This window comes from Dermochelys coriacea, chromosome 18 (assembly GCF_009764565.3).
Source record: "Dermochelys coriacea isolate rDerCor1 chromosome 18, rDerCor1.pri.v4, whole genome shotgun sequence".
NCBI lineage: Eukaryota > Metazoa > Chordata > Testudines > Dermochelyidae > Dermochelys > Dermochelys coriacea.
The window spans coordinates 13,398,818-13,417,407 of NC_050085.1; the positions used below are offsets into that span (position 1 = coordinate 13,398,818).

At 46.9% G+C, this 18,590-nt stretch overlaps 1 protein-coding gene across 1 annotated transcript in view; it reads right to left on the reverse strand.

Moving 5' to 3' along the window:
- Positions 1-18,590, reverse strand: part of CA6 (carbonic anhydrase 6) — a 43,724-nt gene that overhangs the window by 11,229 nt on the left and 13,905 nt on the right. The window contains exons 2-6 of the mRNA XM_038376915.2: positions 17,529-17,621; positions 15,158-15,340; positions 8,451-8,599; positions 6,355-6,450; positions 511-577 (exon numbers count right to left, since the gene is read on the reverse strand). Of these exons, the coding sequence (XP_038232843.2) occupies positions 511-577; positions 6,355-6,450; positions 8,451-8,599; positions 15,158-15,340; positions 17,529-17,607 (574 nt within the window). The 5' untranslated portion in view covers positions 17,608-17,621. The remainder of the gene's footprint in view (positions 1-510; positions 578-6,354; positions 6,451-8,450; positions 8,600-15,157; positions 15,341-17,528; positions 17,622-18,590) is intronic.

Sequence of the window (18,590 nt, forward strand, 5' to 3'; positions counted from 1 at the left end):
TTTAACTGTAACTTGATATAGAATTTGTTTTTAAAAAAAATGCAGCAAGCTGCCTACTAGCCTCTCCTGCTTCTCCCAGTAACAACTGCAGCATCCAGCAAAGCACATGGAACCCAATGAGCATGGGGCATCTGTGAGACTGATAAATTACAACTGAAAGGGAAAGTCCCCATCAGCTGGGACTCTCTGGCTAGGTCACAGACCTGGGTCCTGTCATGCACGATGAGGAAGAGCATGTTAAATTCTGATAGCTCTATGGGACATCTGACCTTGAAGTGGTCACTGCACCTTAAAACCAAGCAAATAATAACCCCGGTCTCCCACGCCATTCACCAACCAGGCCAAGATCTATCTGACCTTATCCATGAGAACGAAATGGATCTTCCTATTGAGCTCACCCGCCCTGCCATCTCTCCTCTTAGGCTGTATCCTTTAGGCCCTGGCGTACCCAGCACTTACAAGTACTGACTTTTTGGGCAACAAGAATGGAGAGGGGTGCCAGGGACTTACCAGCAAACCTGATTTTGGCCAGATTGGAAATGAATTCACTGTAGTAGGTGTTCTCAAAATTCCCATCCTAGAAAGAGAACAGGGCTTGCTGAATAAAATGTGTAAAAGTCAACCTAGCACCAGCTCTAGCTCAGTTCAGCATGTGAGATTCACTGAGGCAGGAGCTCACACAGCCAAATAATGGAGCTGGATTTCTTAAGGGACTGGATATTTTCATGACTACTAACCACACTTGTTATTGTAGATCCGAAAGACAGAAGCCTGCACTGAATTGCACAAGAGTGCTGGAGGGTTAGAGGGTGAAGGGCTCCTCCCCTGTGTCCTCCTCTTACATACACACTAAAGCATCCTAGTGTTCTCTTGTGTGTTAGGTGGGGGAAACTGAGGCACGGAGATGCTAAGGCTGACATTTTCAAACTTTGGGAGCATAAAGTTGGGTACCAAAGTCTGTATTTAGGTATCTAAATAACTGGCTTGATTGTCAGGGCCCACTGACTTCCATAAGATGTGCGGGTGCTCAGCACCTCTGACAATCAAGCCAGTTATGACTCAGGAAGTGTCTCAGTAGTGAGTTAGATCCCCAACGTTAAGCAACCACATCCTGAAAATTTGGGCCTAAGATCCTACAGCTTTTTGGCCCTAAATGACTCAACTAAACTCAATGCATGAACTGAGAGTAGAACTCACGAGTCCTGCCCCCCGGCACCACTGCGCTAAGCACTAGACCACACTGTTCTCCCAGTGCTAGAAGCAGAACCCAGGAATCCAGATGTAGTCCCTGCTGCTCTAACCACTAGACACCACTTCCCTCCCACAGCTGGGAAGAGAATCCAGGAGTCTTCATCCTCTCAGCCTCTGATCATTGCCTCTCATGAACTGTGAAGCATGAGGAAGAGAGGGAGATGCCCTTTTTCAGTGCCTGGAAGCTTCTTGTCAGCAGGCGCTCTGGAACGGAGCGAGGTTATGCCTTTCTTTATTGCACCACTATGGGATCTCAACTGCCATGTCAAATCACCTCTCGCTAGGACCGCAGATCCCTGTCTGCAGCTTTTGTCAACATGAAGCAGCGCTCAGGCCTTTGAAATGAGCACGGAGCTCTCAAGCGGCTGGAGCCTGGAGGAGACGAACAATGCTCTGGTGCTGGCAGTGGGCAGCTGAGTGCTGCTTCCCAGAGCCAGAGGAGAGAGGGGAGGCGTGACCCTTTCCCATCAGAGAACCAGACCTCTGAGTCCAGTTAGTAAGATCAGTGAACACACAGACATTCAGCCACGTCCATGACCTAAAGCCAGTCACAGCACTCCCGAGGCAGAAGATCGGTCACTAATTTGAGCTTCCCTGCCCCCCATCAAATAGTTATTCTGTTATAATTTCTTCCTATTACAATAACACCTAGAGGCCCCAACTCAGAGGAGTGCTCCATAGGGGTGCTGGAACTAGGGGTGCCGGGGGGGGGTGCTGCAGCACCCCCTGACTTGAAATGGTTTCCAGTTTAGACAGGGTTTAGTTTGGGTCAATGGGTCTCAGCACCCACACTATAAAAATTGTTCCAGCCCCCCTGGTGCCTCCTGGTGCTAGGTGCTGTGTATACATCTAGCAGGAGACTCCCTGCCACAAAGCACTTGATGTCTAAACAGACACGGGAGGCAACAGGTGGGAGAAAGGGAGTGTTATTATTGGGCCCAGGTTACAGATGGGGAACTGAAGGATGAGAAGCCTGAGGTGCAGGCAGGTGATTTCAAGGGAAGCTAGGAGTCTAAATGCCATTAAGGATCTGAGGCTAAGTGACTTGCCCAGGATCACACAGCGTGTTTGTGGCAGAGCTAGCCTGGGAGTTGAGTCCAGCTCTCCTGTATCCCAGCCCCATTCCCTAAATGAACATCCCTCCTCCCTATTATTATTTACCTGCAACGTTTCTTTTCTGTCATTCATCCAGCTCTGCTTCTTCTATTCTGTCTGTCTTGATGCTGCTCCACCTCCCCTCTCTCACATCCATGTGCCTACAGGGCTCTTGCTTTACCTACTAACATCTGCCACTTCGCAGCTTTCCCCAGGGGCTTGTACTATGGGGTTGTTCAGCTCAGTCTGTGAGGGTGTGGGTTGAGTGGTAGGGGTATCAGCTCACCTTCCCCCCACTCCTGGGCTAGGACGCCCTCCCTTAGACAACTCTGATCTCAGACTCTTCCTCTTTGTACCAGCGGGAGCTGCCTGTAGTACGGAGCCCGTGCACTTGGCAGAAGGGAGCTGTTGGCCACAGGAGCCTGGGCCTTCAAAATAATCTCAGCTGGGGACAGGACCACTCCAAGGACAATGAAAGGCTGAGCCGCATCATTGTCCGCAGGCAAGTTTGACCTCTCTCCTCCTCCCCCCCCCGGCAAAGAGAGGAGGCCACAAGAGAAAAAATGTACTAATCACCCAGTGCAGCCAAAGGAGTCGGACCTTCTCTGCAGTGGAACCAGTGTGGTTCTGCGACACGGGGAGAGGGCAGTGCATGAGAGAGCGGTACAGGGAGTGATAATCCCAGGCATTCCCCGGAGCCACGTTCCAAAGGGGTCACTGTATGCAATACAAAGTCTGTTGGAGCACCCCATTAGGCACATCCACCTGCTGTGTCCTGCAGGCAGGTGGGATAAGCTACTCTAGCCTGGAAGCCTGGGCCATGGAGGAACTGCGACACTCTGAGCAGGGAAAGATCCGCCCCTGGCTGCTCCAGTAATGCGCTGGAGAGAGGACTGGGGGGTAGATGCACTAATGCTTTCCCCGTGCAATGCAAACACGCTGAACAAAGGAAAGACAGGCATAAGCTTTTTTTTTGCATAGAACTGCTGCTGTGACCAGGGAGGGAGCGACTGGCTGTCATTCTGTGAGAGTCCAGGGGTAACTTTCAAGCTGGGGGTATTGTGGGCTCTTCAGGGGAAAAAATGGAGCTGAGATTTTTTACAATGGGGGAAAAAGCAAATTTAAATTAATAAAGGGACTGGAAGGGATGGCTCCGGGGATTGATGATAGAATATGAAGATTTCACCTTTAACGTGGCTGGTTCAGATTTATCCACAGGGTCCACTTAGGGGTTGTTTGGTAGCCTGTGTGACATGACTTTAGTGGGTCTCTGCCCAGTTCCAGTGGGCAGGTGTCTACATCACAAAAACCACTGCCAATAACTGGTCAACTTGCCTGGCAGCATCAGTAGCTGTCTGGCCCACAGAGAAAAGCTGAGTGTCAGACCCACCTGTAATACAGCCCACTCTTCTCCCCAGGTGGGGAAAATGAAGGTCATGTGACTGGTGGATCACATGACCCACCAATCAGGTAGGGGATAGATAAGCAAGAGTCAGGCCCAGAGAGACTTTGGGTGAAACAAAAGACTGAGTTAGAGATGCAGGGTGGTTGCTGTGAAACCTCCTGAAGTAGCTAGGGAAGACTCTTTGCCAGCTGGTTTCCAAGGTGGGATAGAAGGTTGCATGATACCACCCCCCCCCCTCCCTGAAGGGGCCTTGGAGAGATGGCTGGTGTTTGGAAGGTTTTGGTTTTTTGGGTTGTGGTTTTTTTTTTTAAAAGACTTTATTGACTCATCTAGGTGATCATGATGGAAAACTTAAAAGGGCTGGGGGAGAAGCATTATGTGAGCCCCGCAAGGAGGGCTGTGTGATCCCCTAGTTAAGAGGGAAGGGTTTGGGCCTGGAAGGCCTGTAGCAATTGTATGGAAAGACTTAAAAAAAAAAAAAATTTTGATTCCCCCTTGAAGTAGGGGTTACCAGGTGTCTGGTTTTTGGTGCTGCAGAGCTAAGGCAGGCTAGTCCCTACCTGTCCTGGCACTGTGCTGTGCCCTGGAAGTGGTCAGTGGGTCTAGCTTGTAGGTGTGATGTCTATGGGGCTCTGTATGCTGCCTCCAGAACCTGTGCTCAGGTTGGCACTTGCATGGGCTGGGAACTGTCCCCAACTGGAGCTGGGGGGGGGTGATGCCTGAAGGTGAGAGCAGTGTGTGCAGCCTTCTGCCTGCCCTCTCCCACATAGGAGCCAGTCCTGCTTCTGAGGTGGAGCCAGGCTGGCAGGGAGCCTGCCTTAGCCCTGCTGTGCTGCTGACCGGGAGCCACCTGAGGTAATCCCCTGACCCAACCTTGAGGGCCCCCCCACAACCCTTCATCCCTGGCCCCAGCCCAGAGCCCTCACCTGTCTGCACTCTAACTCCCTGCCTCAACCCACAGCCCCCTCCCATACTCTGAAACCTGTGGCTCCAACCTGGAGCCCCCTCCTGTACCCCAAACCCCTCATCCCTGGCCCCAGCCCAACCCCCTGGCCCAGTGAAAGTGAGGGTGGAGGAGAGTGAGTCACAGACAGAGGGGAAAGGTAAAGAGCAGGGGGATGGGGCCTCAGGAAAGGGGCAGGAGTGGCCTTGGGGACATACCTAGTGTGTTTGGTTTTGTGTGATTAGAAAGTTGGCAACCTTACCCTGAAGAGAAGTCTTGCTTTAGGTAGCCTGGCCTGTGGAAAGTTCCTGGAAAACCCAGGGGGTAATTGAAGGTGGGGTGTCGGCAGGGCCACCCACTGCCATGAGGTGGAGCTAGGGGGAGGGTGTTCTGGCCACAGGCAGTCTCGGCAGAGAGGCCAATGACTGAGGGCTCTGCCCAGACCAGGGGAAAGAGGTGCTTGAGTCCAGGTGGGGGAGCAGAACCTGCCATGTGTGTTCTGTGCCTGACTAGATTTCATTCCCAAACCTTTCAGATGCATGGAACTCCCACAAAAATCTCACTCTGGAAATATTTCCAAGCATGAAGCAGGGTCTCTGCAAGGACTTGGATCATGTTATTTCTGTTACCAGGCAGGTGAACTCTGTTGTGGTGACCATTCCAATTTGTGCTCCTTCGTGTTGGGTGCTGCAGAGCTGCCCCCGCCCCTGTGACAATGTGCTTTTTGCTGTGGTGCGCTAGAGGATGGGGCAATGGATTTCTTTGCTCCTGCTGGGGTTTACCCCTATCTCAGGAGACTCTAGCCCCCTCCTGTGCTCAGTGACTGTCTAACCCTGGCTCCCAAATAGTTCAGAAAAACAACCATGGCATGTCTGGTGGAAGGTAACTCTTAATGTCTGTTCCCATCCTTCACAAAAGCCCTCCTGGCCAAATTGTGACCTGGTGATCAGTCTTCTACCACTGAATGAGTTGAGGGGTGATGACCCATCTCAGCAGTGTTCTGCAGCGGGTGACCCCTGAAAAGCCAATAACCTACAGCAAGCAAAAGGACTAGTCTATAGCAAGCACCTTCCACCACCATGGTCCAGAAGATAGTGCACTGGACTAGGGCAGGAGATCTGGATTTCTCTCCCCACCCCCAAGCTCCATCTAACTGCTATGTTCCCTTGGACATGTTCTTTCACCTCCCTGTGCCCCTGTATCCCCTTGTCTGTTCAATCTGCTAGGGCAGGGGCTGTCTCTTACTTTGTGTTCGTACAGTGCCTCGCCCAATGGGGCTCTGCTCTTGGTTGGTGTGTTAATAGTGTGCATGCAGCAATTGGATAGAAATATAAATACGCCTGTTGGAAGGCTGCAGTGTCACACTGCTTTATTCCTTAGCATTCAAAATAACACAAACATCCAAAAATGGGGAGAGAAGAGGCTTGCTCCCTAAGGCAGAGGGGCACAACTCACCCCACCTAGCTTTAAGCTGGTTCTTTCCAGTTTGACTCTGATCAGAGGCCTGCGAGCTACTTCTTAACCTTGTTCTTAAGGTGACTGCCTACAATTCCAACAAATACACTTCAGTTAAGCCTGCTACATGCTACTGCAGAACAAATAATAATGTCCCATACCCACTTGCCAACCTGTTCCCTCTCCCTGTATAGCTACAACCTACCACATAGAGGAAAGCAAGCACTGCCAGCCCGTTCAGCTTGTCTTTTGCTTCTCCAAAACTGGAGTAGTTGCCGGAGTTGTAATGGACAATGTGCAGCTGTGGAAGAACAAGACAAGGTCAGCCCAAGGCTGGGGACTGGTGGTTAAGCTGTCTCCAGCTCTTGAAAGAATAGTCCCCAACTGAAGGGATAACCAGTACCCAACCTTCTCTTGGTCCTGCTAACCTAATGCAGACACCCAAGCCTTCAGCAACATGGGTGGGGGAAAATATTTTAGGACCAAATTTCTAGCCTCCATGATACTCATAGCTGTGGTGACTTCAGTGCATAGTGCTGGAAGAATTTGGCCTTAAATGTTTATCACAAACCTCTGTTGCTGAAGGCCTGTTTGATTGGGATTGTGCAGGTACGACTAGAGTGGTAGCATGGCTCACAGTGGCTAGTATGTTGGACTTAAATACTTGGGTTCTAATCCTGGCTCTGCCACCAACCTGTTGTAACCTCGGTCAGGTCACTTCATTTCTTTCTTTAGAATGCAAACTCTTCAGGGCAGGGAGTGACTTGCTGTGTTTGCACAGCACCTAGCACAGTAGGTTCCCTCCTCACATTTGGGGCCTTTAGGTGCTACTGCAATGCCCGCTTTCCTCCTCCTTCCTTAAAGCTACTAGCTGCAGCTTGGGTCCCGCCATTGACCTTTAATGCGAGAAGACTTTTCTTTGCTTACTGCCTGTAGGGCTGAGGCTCATGAACAGATGCCAAAGAGAGTCCTTGGGCAGCAGCAAACCTTCATTTTTGCAAAGGTGGTTTGGCTCTGAGGGCTGACCAAAGAGCCAATAACTCCATATTACTCATAAGCAGGATTCCCTCCTGGGTTTTAAAAGTAGGAAGGAAAAACATCTGTGATATCCCTTTTTGCAACGATTACAATTAAAGAGCAGTTTGAGAAACCAAATGTTACAGGCCTGATCCTAACCCCCTTAGCTGCCATGAGAATTGTTTTTCCTTTTCATTTAATTGCTTTCAGAATCAGGCCCAATATAAGGAAAAATAAAAATGTATTAACATATCCCTGAGCCCCTATTAAACAGCCTTTGCTAACTCTGCAGCTGCAAACATCGGACAGGGAAAAGCATTTGCCATTCTTGTTGCTTTCTGAGGGCCAGCCCTTTGCTGCACATGATCTTGTCTGCCAAGGCTTGGTAGCTCCCTTCTGTGAAGTGGGCTCTAACAGAATGGGCCCTGGGGCAAACAGCTAAAAGGGAGATTAATTCTAGCTCTGTATTCCCTGCCACTCCCTCAGACACACATCACAATGCATGGGGTGAGATTTGGCCTGCTGCTGTAAGCAAAGAGCAACCATGCGGAAGACAAGTGGATAAAGCAGTTGGGGAACCTTTGACAGTTAAGCGCTGGAGTCTTATTTCTAAACATGAAAGAGCCTTGGCTAGTGGAATACCAGAGCTTTTCACTTTCTCTCTCTCTCCATTTGTGCTAGGACTTCCTTCTAATAACCCCCCACCTCAGGCAATTAGGTTGCAGCCCATTGCCAAAGAAACTGACTAACAGCCTGATCAGACTCAAAGCTCAAACTATAGGGGCTTCTGCCTCAATCTCCCTATTGCCCATAACATGCAGGGTTGGAACTTGGCCAGAAATAAGGCATGGCCCAAATTTTGCTGCTTGTTGTGCCTTAATTTTCTACCTCCTTGGACCTTTTTTACCCATCTAGACAGGATGAGTGTAAAATGCATCCACATCAGAATCCTTTTCTTGCTCACATCAGTGGTAGCATTTTACATTCACTTTGCATTCTCCTCTAACAAGGGGAAATGACTACCCAAGGCAGTGGCAAATCAGGCCCATGGACATTAGTGGAGTTGCTCCAGATTTAAAGCAATGTAACCCAGACAGCCCTCTACGTTTAAAGCAATTCACAGGGAGCTGTTTGCCAACAGAGGTTTTCTTTTAACATGGGATTTTCCTGTTTGGTTTTGTTGTTGTTGTTGTTGTTTGTTGTGCCCCCCCCCCACCATGAGGGGAAAGAAGGCAATCCTCTCCCTTTATGAGGAGGAGGCATGTCTTCCCCTTAAACAGGTACCTCTGCGAAGTATCTCATTCCATCCATGGTATGTTCGGAGCCGCTGGTCTCCAGGTCCAGCCCGCCCCAGTGCAGGTGCATCTGGACAGCTGTGAAGAGGCTTGGGAGCCCTTTGGTGATGTGCATGGTGGGTGGCAAATCAATCTGGACTGCAAGACAGAATAAGATGACACTAAATTAACAAAAGAAAAGGAGTACTTGTGGCACCTTAGAGACTAACTAACAAATTTATTTGAGCATAAGCTTTCGTGAGCTACAGCTCACTTCATCGATTCCAATGAAGCTGTAGCTCACGAAAGCTTATGCTCAAATAAATTTGTTAGTCTCTAAGGTGCCACAAGTACTCTTCTTCTTTTTTGCGAATATAGACTAACACGGCTGCTACTCTAAAACTAAATTAACAGAAATGGATGCAGCTGGTCCTGATGCTGCAAATACTTAATACAGTGCATACAGCTTAGTGGGGAGCGCAGCTTCATGGAACTCAGTGGGGCTGTTCCTGCTGGTGGGGTAAACTCCCTAGCCTCTCTTTAGGAAAGCACTTGAGCATGGGAGTATTCCTAGTGAAGTCAGTGGGATACCCAGGGCTTAGGGTTAGGCAGGTGCTTAAAATTCTTTCCTGATTTGGGGCTTGTGCGCCATAGTGGGTGTTTGCAAGATCAGCCACCCTGAATGCTGGCATGTCCTAGCGCTAAGGCTGCTCTGGAGAAAGTGTGAGTTGAGGCATGTTGGTTTGTAAGAGCTCTATAGATGGGGTTTATCTGATCTAACAAATGCATCTTGCAGCTGGGATGGTGGTGCTTGTACTCTATGAAACTCTCTTTTCGAAAGCAAAAAGGGTCTAAGGTCAGATAATCAATGTTGTACACTAGGTGTGAGTGAGAGATGGGATCTGCACACACTGGTGCATCTGCAAACTACAGTCAACTGAGTTGGACATGCCTGACATAAATATGTACGTGTCTGACTTTTTCTGCAATGCTCCAGAATGGGAGGAGAGTGGACATGTCATACAAGTGCAATTTTCAAAGGGTGATCATCTGAGCATTTTCAGTTCCACCCAAGCAATCTTCAGTGAATTAAAACTACAACTGACTTTAATATATTAGATCCAATGAGTGAGGAAAGAGCCATCTGCTACAATTCTAATTGTTTATTGGTGGCTAAAACTTCTCTAAGGGCTTGGAGTAGAAATAGCACAATGAGGTGAACAGACTCCCATCCATGACTAGTAAGGAAAGGGAGTGATGCACCATCCCAAACAGGGAAATGACCCTGCGCTATGCTACATTGTTGACAAGCCTAATTAGTGGCATGCACTTGATCTTCTGGAAACAAATCGCCTAAACTAGAACCTGAGAGGAAACTTGAGAGTATGGAGCAGCAAGCTATACCTGCCTGACGCTTGGAGCTCTCTGTAGCTGATTGGTGCCAGCCCATGCAGGGCTGTGGCTGTCTGAAGTATGCCTTGTGTTTCTATTTGGTTTTTCAGGAAGGTCTTATCATAACTAGGGTGACGCTTTTTTCTTCCTTCCCCTAAACCAAAGAATCTCCTGGATGATCCATCCTTCTGCCCCACCAACTTCTCAATGGTAGGGTTGCTGTATCTAGAAATAACATTGAGTAGTTTCTTCACCTGGCACTAATAATAGATTAATACCTAGCACTTACACAGTGCTTTTTCATCTCTCAGTGCTCTTAAGGTTAACATCTTTAACTCCATTTTATAGATGTGGAAACTGAGGTGCAGAGAAATGCACTGACTTGCCCAAGGTGTCACAAAAAGAAAAGGCTTGTCCAACCTATTACAGCAATCTCCAGGCTCAGGGGACATCATCCCATAAAGACATGCAGGATTAGTAGGAATGAGGTAATTTATTCTGGCTTGGATAATACAGGTGAGGAAGTTTGCAAAGACTATTTTAGACCCTTGAAAGACAATTTATAGAGTCAAATACACATGACTCCCGCTGGTTGCTATTACAGCAAACATTATATTTTTGAATCCAATATTTGCTGAGATGCTATTCCAAGGAGTGTTAGTCCCAGGTTATTCGCCTTCCTGCTGATATAGTCAGACATGATATTCAAATGTACACATCTCACCACCCCTAGACTGAGCCCACAGAGGTAACTGGCTCATCCCCCCTAACAATAAATCAGGAGTTAAGAGAAAAAATGTCATTCCTTAAAAACGAACATGAGATGCCATCTATAATGCCATGTTCTGAATGCATGAGGAGGTGGATTCTTCTGTAAAGGAGCAAGTTGCAGGCAGACAAGTTGAAAACATGTTTCTTTCCAACAGGCCAAAAAAGTCTACAGTGTACCATAAACCACTACATTGCTTATTATAAGGGCCCTACCAATTTCATAGCCATGGAAAACGCATCCCAGACCATGAAATCTGGTCTTGTGTGCTTTTTACCCTATACTATTCAACTGTCACAGGGGAAGACCAGCGTTTCTCAAAGTTTGGGTCTTGACCTGGAAGAGAGTTGCAGGGGATCACAAGGTTATTTTAGGGAGGTCACAGTATTGCCACCCTCACTTCTGCACTGCCTTCAGAGCTGAGCAGCTGGAGAGCAGCAGCTGTTGGCCAGGCACCCAGCTCTGAAGGCAGCAACCTGCCAGCAGCAGCGCAGAAGTAAGGGTAGCAATACCATACCACACCACCCTTACTCCTGCACTGCTGCTGCTGGCTCTGCCTGCAGAGCTAAACTCCTGGCCAGCAGCCACCACTCTCCAGCTGCCCAGCTCTCCTGTCAGCAGCAGGGCAGAAGTAAGGGTAGCAGTATTGCAAATCCCCCTACAGTACCCTTGTGACCCCCCACAACTCCTTTTTGGGTCAGGATCCCTACACTTGCAACACCGTGAAATTTCAGATTTAAATAGCTGAAATCATGAAATTTATGGTTTTTAAAATCTTATGACTGTGAAATTGACCAAAATGGACTGAATTTGGTAGGGCCCTACTTACTGTGTAGGTACATGACTGTTTCATAATTAGGATTGTTTGCTTTACCAAACTCCCTGCAGTGTGTATGCTCTGCAAAACACTGGCTGTGAACCACATGCCAAGGATCATTCCTGTTCAGGATGCTTTGAGAGTGCACTGCAGAGAGCGTGAAAACAGCCTGATTATCTCTGCTGCTTTGCATCTTGTTTTATAGTGCCCCACATCTCTGTAAGATCGGGGCTGATGGTATGCACTGCGTAACTTGTACCACTGCCTTCTACTGGCTGAAAGGTCAGAGCAGCACGCAAGTATGACAAAGTTACGCTCTAGGGACTGGCCCACAGCAAGGGAAAACATCTAAAACTGCTACTACCACTAGCTAATGGAGATTTGCCTTTAGCAGACATGAAATAAATTGCTCTTTAAACGTCAATGGAATAGGCTAATAGGATTTGGGAAAAGTACTTGGAATTGTGTGAGAACTGAAATGTACCATGGGCTCTGAAAGGAAGTTCAGAGAGATGCTGGTAATTTCACCAATGGAAGCTTCAATGAATCCTGCTGGTTCTGAGCACCCTCAACTCACATTTTCAGCCTCCTGCAGAATCAGTCCTTTTAAAAGCGAAGAGCCAAATGCTGCAAACTTTACTGAGGGGTCTTTAGCCTAGAGAAATCCATACGTCAAAACAAAACATTTCACCTCTTTCTAATTTTTTCCCTCTAAACTAGTCCCTGAATTCAACCCAAGTTCAAAAATCTTTTTCCATCAATCTAAAATTATTCACCCAAAACAAACCCGTTGTCTGAGAAACTTCACCCTGCTCGAGTGCAAAGAACCTGCTAAACACTGTCACTCCCCTCAACTTAAGATGTGCAGAACCTCTCCTGCTGTGACCCACTCAGGGCTTGTCTACACTTGAAATGCTAGAGCAGCACAGCTGCCATCTGCAGCAGTGTTTCAAGTGTAGACAAGCCCTTGGAGGCAGTAGCTAGGTGGATAGAAGAATTCTTCCATTGACCTACTGCTGTCTATGCAAGGGAGGGGGTAAGGTTAGCTAAGGTTGCGTTAACTACATTGCTTAGGGGCATGCGTTTTTCACACTCCTAAGCAACAGTAGCTGGTTTCTCAGTGTAGATCTCGCTTGAGGCTCTTGCCCTGAGAGCACTATAACGAGGCTTTTCCCACTCCCCATGAAGTCTGCAGCAAAATTCTGCTTGACTACACTACAGCTGTGCATAAGGATGCCAGGATTTAGCACATGTTCCTTATTAAAATGATCCTGGCTGGCAAGTCAGTAGTTTGATGTTAATGAGAGTGTAGGAAAATACAAATGCATGGGGAGAGCCCTGAGAGATTAAGCAGCAAGAATTAATTTGTGGGTAGTGGATTAGATAACACTGACACCAGAAGCCTCAAGTGAACGGTTGTGATAAATAGACATTCTTAACCATTATGATAGAGGTACAATTAGAGTGGGTCTCTCTCAGGAGGCAGTATGTTTCACCACTTGTCCCTCCCCTGCATCTGTCCTTGTTCATAGGGAGGAGTGAAGGAATATCAGTTTGGAATAAGATCTTCCACGGAAGATGGGGAATCTCTTCTCTTCCAGCCACCTTTGATGGAAGTCTGAAAAATCTCCCCCCACACCTCAATGCCAGGAATTCTTTACTGAGGGATGTGTCATTTAGGTAGGATGTTGCAGGGGGCAAGGAGCCAGGAACTCCCAAATTCTAATGCATCCGATGAAGTGAGCTGTAGCTCACGAAAGCTTATGCTCAAATAAATTTGTTAGTCTCTAAGATGCCACAAGTACTCCTTTTTCTTTTTTTCCAAATTCTAAGCTAGCTCTGACTCACCAAGAAGCCTCAAGCAATGTAGGTCCAGACACTTCAAAGGTAGGCAGGCATGCACCTAAATATGACATGAAGCCCCTCACAGTTTCTGTTTATATCTTGTAAAACAGGGCTGATATTATTTGCCTACTTCACAGAGGGGTTGTGTGAATTACTTTAAGGGTTTTTATAAGTGGTTTTGAAAACAGGTGGTCTGCCCCTTTCACTCCTGGTACCTTGTGTCATGTCTGTGCACAGAGGTTGCAAATCCTCCCCCAGCTAACCTTCCATTGATGTGAGTGGAGAATTCTATTTTGCACTCACCTGGCACAGGATCAAATGATGAGCCTGTACGAAGCCAGGGAGAAGCAGGCCCAAAATGCAAGGTATTAGTACTCATATACAGGAACAAAATGCCAGTGTGTAATGCTGAGTCTGCCATTTATCCCTCTTTCACCTTCTTTCTTCCTCCCTCTTTCCCCCCCCCCAGAGAAATGCAAATAGATTCTTCTTTCCCTTGATTGTATGTGTGGTGCTGACAGGCTTTTCCAACAGTTTGGAGAAATCAGCAAAATTAGGAGACCAGATTTAAATGAGATGACAAAGCGGGAAACGGAAATAAGCGAGATATACAGGGGAACTCAGAAAAACAACCTTGTCTGAGAGCAGGATTTCTGTCTGCTAAAAATATTCCCCACATGTCAACTGGCTTCCTGCACACAAGTGCACTGAATAACTCTCTAAAAGTATCTGCTCACCAAGGAGAGAGAATCTCTCCCCTTTCTGGCAGGAGTCAATGCTGCTGCCAACCAGCTAATTCACAGCACATGCCTGCTACCTGGTCTACCAGAAAAGAGATGCAGGGTGTGATTAGCCATGGAAAGATGCCCAGGCATATGCCAGGGACTATGTGATAAAGTTCTGCTCTCCCAATGTGTGAGTGGGGTCTTATGCACACACTGATGACACTGTGCTAATGAATCTATCCTATTCAGTATCATTTGAAATGTAAGGGCATGTATTCCAGGCCCTATTTGCTGTCTAAAGGTGGAACCATGAGTGATTAGGATGATCCCCCCACTAATGAATATCTATACCCCAGGAAGGGTTTTCTATCTCTTCACATGAACAAATCACAAACATTGGGCCTGATCCTGCAGATATGCTAGTGGGACTGGAGAAAGGGTCAGTTTTTGAGAGAAACTTAGCTTGGTGTGACACCTGAACTTCAGGAATGTAAGGCAAGTAGCCAGGCTGCTACTGGCCACACAGGGGCCCTTCTATGATAACGCTGGCCTATATACACACTTGGTAAAGATCTATTCTCTACAGCTCTGCCCATCTCCTGCATCGCTTCTTGCATTGAAACAAACAGCGGATGGTAAAATTCACCCCTTGGCACTGGAGGAGGCCAAGGCTTTGCCACCACTTGAGTCCCTGTGAAGCCTACCACAGATGACTTCAAGTGGCACATACCCCTCTGCAAGAGGTGAATTTCACTCACCAGCTGCTTGGCGCCTGGCATAGAGCTTAGTGTTTCCTACCTAATGGACATTAATGGCCAGACCCTTGCAATTTCCAGTGCTTCCCATGGGGCTTGTAGGGTTCAGCACCTCTGCTGTTGACTCCAGGGGGGAGCAGGATTGAGCCATAGTGACTATCTTGGTCATTCCATGAGGTAGTAAAGGTACAAATCCCAAGGCCTGTTCTCCATATCCAGGTAATGCTACAGCCTCTGCTTAAGGTTAGATGTGGTGTGAACTGTCTGTGGCTATGGAAGGAGAGATGCTCCAGGCCCTGTTTGCTGTATTGAGGCAGTAACCTGCCACCCTCCTGAGATTAGCAGTGATGTCACAGCCCTGCTGTCCTCCTCTTTGGGGCAGGGAAGGTAGTTGGACAAGCCCCCACTGCTTACCTGAGTGCCCGTTGTTGGTCATGGTGAAGTTCCCCTGCAAGGGTCCATCATAACCAGTCAGCTCCAGCTGCGTCAGCTGCGGGTTGTACCTCACTTTCCTCTTCTGAATGTCAATGGGGGACTGGTGCTTGCCAGCACAGGCTGCAAAGTGCTTTCCCCAGTGCATTTCATCCAGCTCTCCTGCTGCAAGGCCGAGGAGAAGCAGAGCAGGCTCTTACAAAGCGGCAGGAGTGCTGCTGACCCATTGGCAATGAGTTGTTCCTTGCTCAGCAGCAGGGCCGCAGAGCATCCCCATCTGATTATTACAATGCCAAGAACTGCATGCCTGAAAGGCTGATCTACTTTCCCTAGTGTGAAAACGTGCATCGGTCTGGCTGCATGACAACTGCCCCACCAGGCAGGAAACCTGCCTCCCTCTAATATCCCATCTCTACTAATGGCTGGAGGCTGAACCTGTATTGAAATAGAAGTAGTATTTATACAGACAGTGATATTTGTATCTACTCCAGGAGACAGGCATGAAATCTGGGGTTCTTTTACAATGAAAGCTGCGAACAGCACTAAGCCAATTGTCTCAGTTTCTCAGAGGTGGGGGCCCACAGAGGATTGTCAGCAATTCTCTAATTTAAAAAAAAAAAGTATTTATATAGGCACTATCAAGGAAATAAGGAATGGAAAAGGGGAGAGGGTTTAAAATAAATTAAACCTCTTGCATGTTTTTTCCTAACTCATCTCACTTGCTGTCTGGAGCGTCTTTGGTCCCTTGAATACTCTCTGCTAAAACAGTAACTTGTCAGTGCTTTACAAATAAGAATTGGCACTTTCAATCCCACCTTTCATTTGAGGATCACAAACCTTTTTATTCTCACTGATTAAACCATACACTACCTCTTTAGGGTAGGTAAATAGTATTAATTCCTTTTTATACATTGGTAAACTGAGGCATGGGGAAGTTTAAGTGACTTGTGAGTCAGTCGTAGATGTAGAAATAGAACCCAGGAGTCCTGGTTTGCCAATCATCTGCTCTAAATCACTAGCTAACATTCCCTCCCTTTTAATATATAAAGCAATAAAATTTCCACTTCACTTCAATTCAATTTAAGTATTTAACACCTCCCACAACCCCAGTGCCATCCAAATAATTAAGCACTGCTTTAATCTTTGAAGGCTCTTTGCTCTCGCTGTACTGTTGTATTCAGGACTTTATGGCACTTTTATGTCCTCTGTCACTACTCTGGCTTAGAATCAGTATGGAAATCCATTCTTCCTTTTTCAGCAGTTCCCTTTGCCATTTACAGCATGTTGATCTATTTCAGAGTCAGAATACCAGAGCCAAGGTAAACCCTTAAGCTGTTGCTGAAATCTCCCACTGAGAATTCAATAGAACAGGGTGCTGGTCTGGCTTTTTAACCATTTTTTAAAAAATCTTTTAATTATTCAAAGTTATTTCAGCATCTGCCCAGTGTTTTTCTGTTTGTTTGTTTTGCTATTACTGCATCATTATAAACCCATTTCATCATCTGAGACCTTTTCTTTCCTTTCATTTTACTTTGGGAAAGTCCATTTTTGCAGGTACTGTAGTTTGTTTAATTCCCAGACATGCATCAGTGAGGTAATTGCACAGATGCTCCGGAGATGCTGGTGAAAAGTTTCCTAAGATAATTGTTGTAAGCAGCCCAGTGTGCTAACTGCAATTAAAAAAAAATGTAAATCAAGAACTTTAGTTCCCCCACTGTGGCAGCCTGCTTCAAAACCCATTGAAATCCATGGAAAGGCTCCCAGTGACTTCAACAGATTCTTAAAAAAACTAAGAATTAAGCAAAATTTCACAAGGGCAAATATGCAAACAGCAGCCCTCTGCCTCTGTATCCATGTTCCACAGGCTGTGAAAGTAAAATAGCGAGCAAGCAGCTATCAAAAGGGAAAGCTTTTTTTCTTTCCAGGATCAGCAAAAGGTCAGCTTTTATTCTAAAGCCCTGTAAAGATTTTTCTCGTTGTTTGCACCCTATTGTTCTCTCTGACAATATGTTCCAATCACATAAAGGAATGGAGAAGGGTGGCAGTGAAAAGAACCACTTTTAAAATGCACAATCATCAATGAAGTGAAATAAATTAGCTGCCATGTTGTTTTTTTAATAGACAAGCTGAAAAGCCCAGCTTTAGCTCCAACCACAGGTGATGAAGTGAGCTGTATCTCACGAAAGCTTATGCTCTAATAAATTTGTTAGTCTCTAAGGTGCCACAAGTACTCCTTTTCTTTTTGCGAATACAGACTAACACGGCTGCTACTCTGAAACCACAGGTGACTGTCTTAAGTAGTCTGGTGGAGCCAGCCGCATTTAAAAAGCAGTTGCTTGCTTGTACTCATTACCTTTGTATGTCCAATGCATTATATGAGAGGCGCTGAGACGCACAAGGAGCAGGTGCAGCAAGGTGGCTGGAATCCTCATGGCTCTTGTAGTGTCTGAAATCAGAACAGAGCTGGGAAATGCATTTCTTTGACAATCCCAGAAAGTGTAAATAACAATTTACTCAAAGTCCAGCCCTTCCACTATCTGTCCCATCTTTTTCCTCTCCCTGCTGAAACAATAACCACCACCAGGGATATTTTACGTGGGCTGCCAGCTACCACTGCTAAAAGCATTTTATTGATCCACACACAGAGGCTGCCAGTTCTAATGAAACTGAAGGTTACTCCTCTAATGCCCTTGAGGTCAGCTTTTGTCATGCACTTAATTTATACCTTTTTGGCCACTTTTCCTGTCTGGCTGTTCCCCCTGAGCAGGGATGTGAGCTTCTATACAACAGTGCCTTGCAAATATTAACACTCAACACTCTTCTGCCACAGAGCTCAAAGCAGCACCGTTTAGCAAAGCAACAGTCTGAGGCAGAAAGAGGTTAAGGGACTAATTTTCAGAGGTGCTGAGTATGCACAGCTATATTTGAAATCAATGGAACCTACAGGTGCTCAACCCCTACCACCAAGTGACTTGCCCAAGGTCATGCAGCAAGTCAGTGGCAAAGCTGGGACTAGATCCCAGGTCTCCTGTCTGCCATGCTGAAGTCATGTTCGTTAGACTATGCTAAGGTTGTAAGAACAACCTTGGCAACCTGTACCCCACTCTGCCTAATAAACCCCTACCGATAATGTCCCCAAACCAAATGAATAATAAAACCAGAGCCTCCTGTAAGCAGTGTTTTAAACCCCAAAAAGGGAGAAATGCCAGAGACTCCATGAAGTCCACTAAGTACTTTGCTATGGCAGTGGATTTACATTGAAGGTGCTTAGATAGTATAGTAATGGCCAGATAGATAGATCATGTCAATAAAATCTCCAGTACTTCTGTTCTCGCTGTCTCTGCCAGTTTCAGTAACATTGCGCTGCCTTGCAGTGATGACTTAAGAAAGCCACAGCCAGAACAGGTATGGGAGT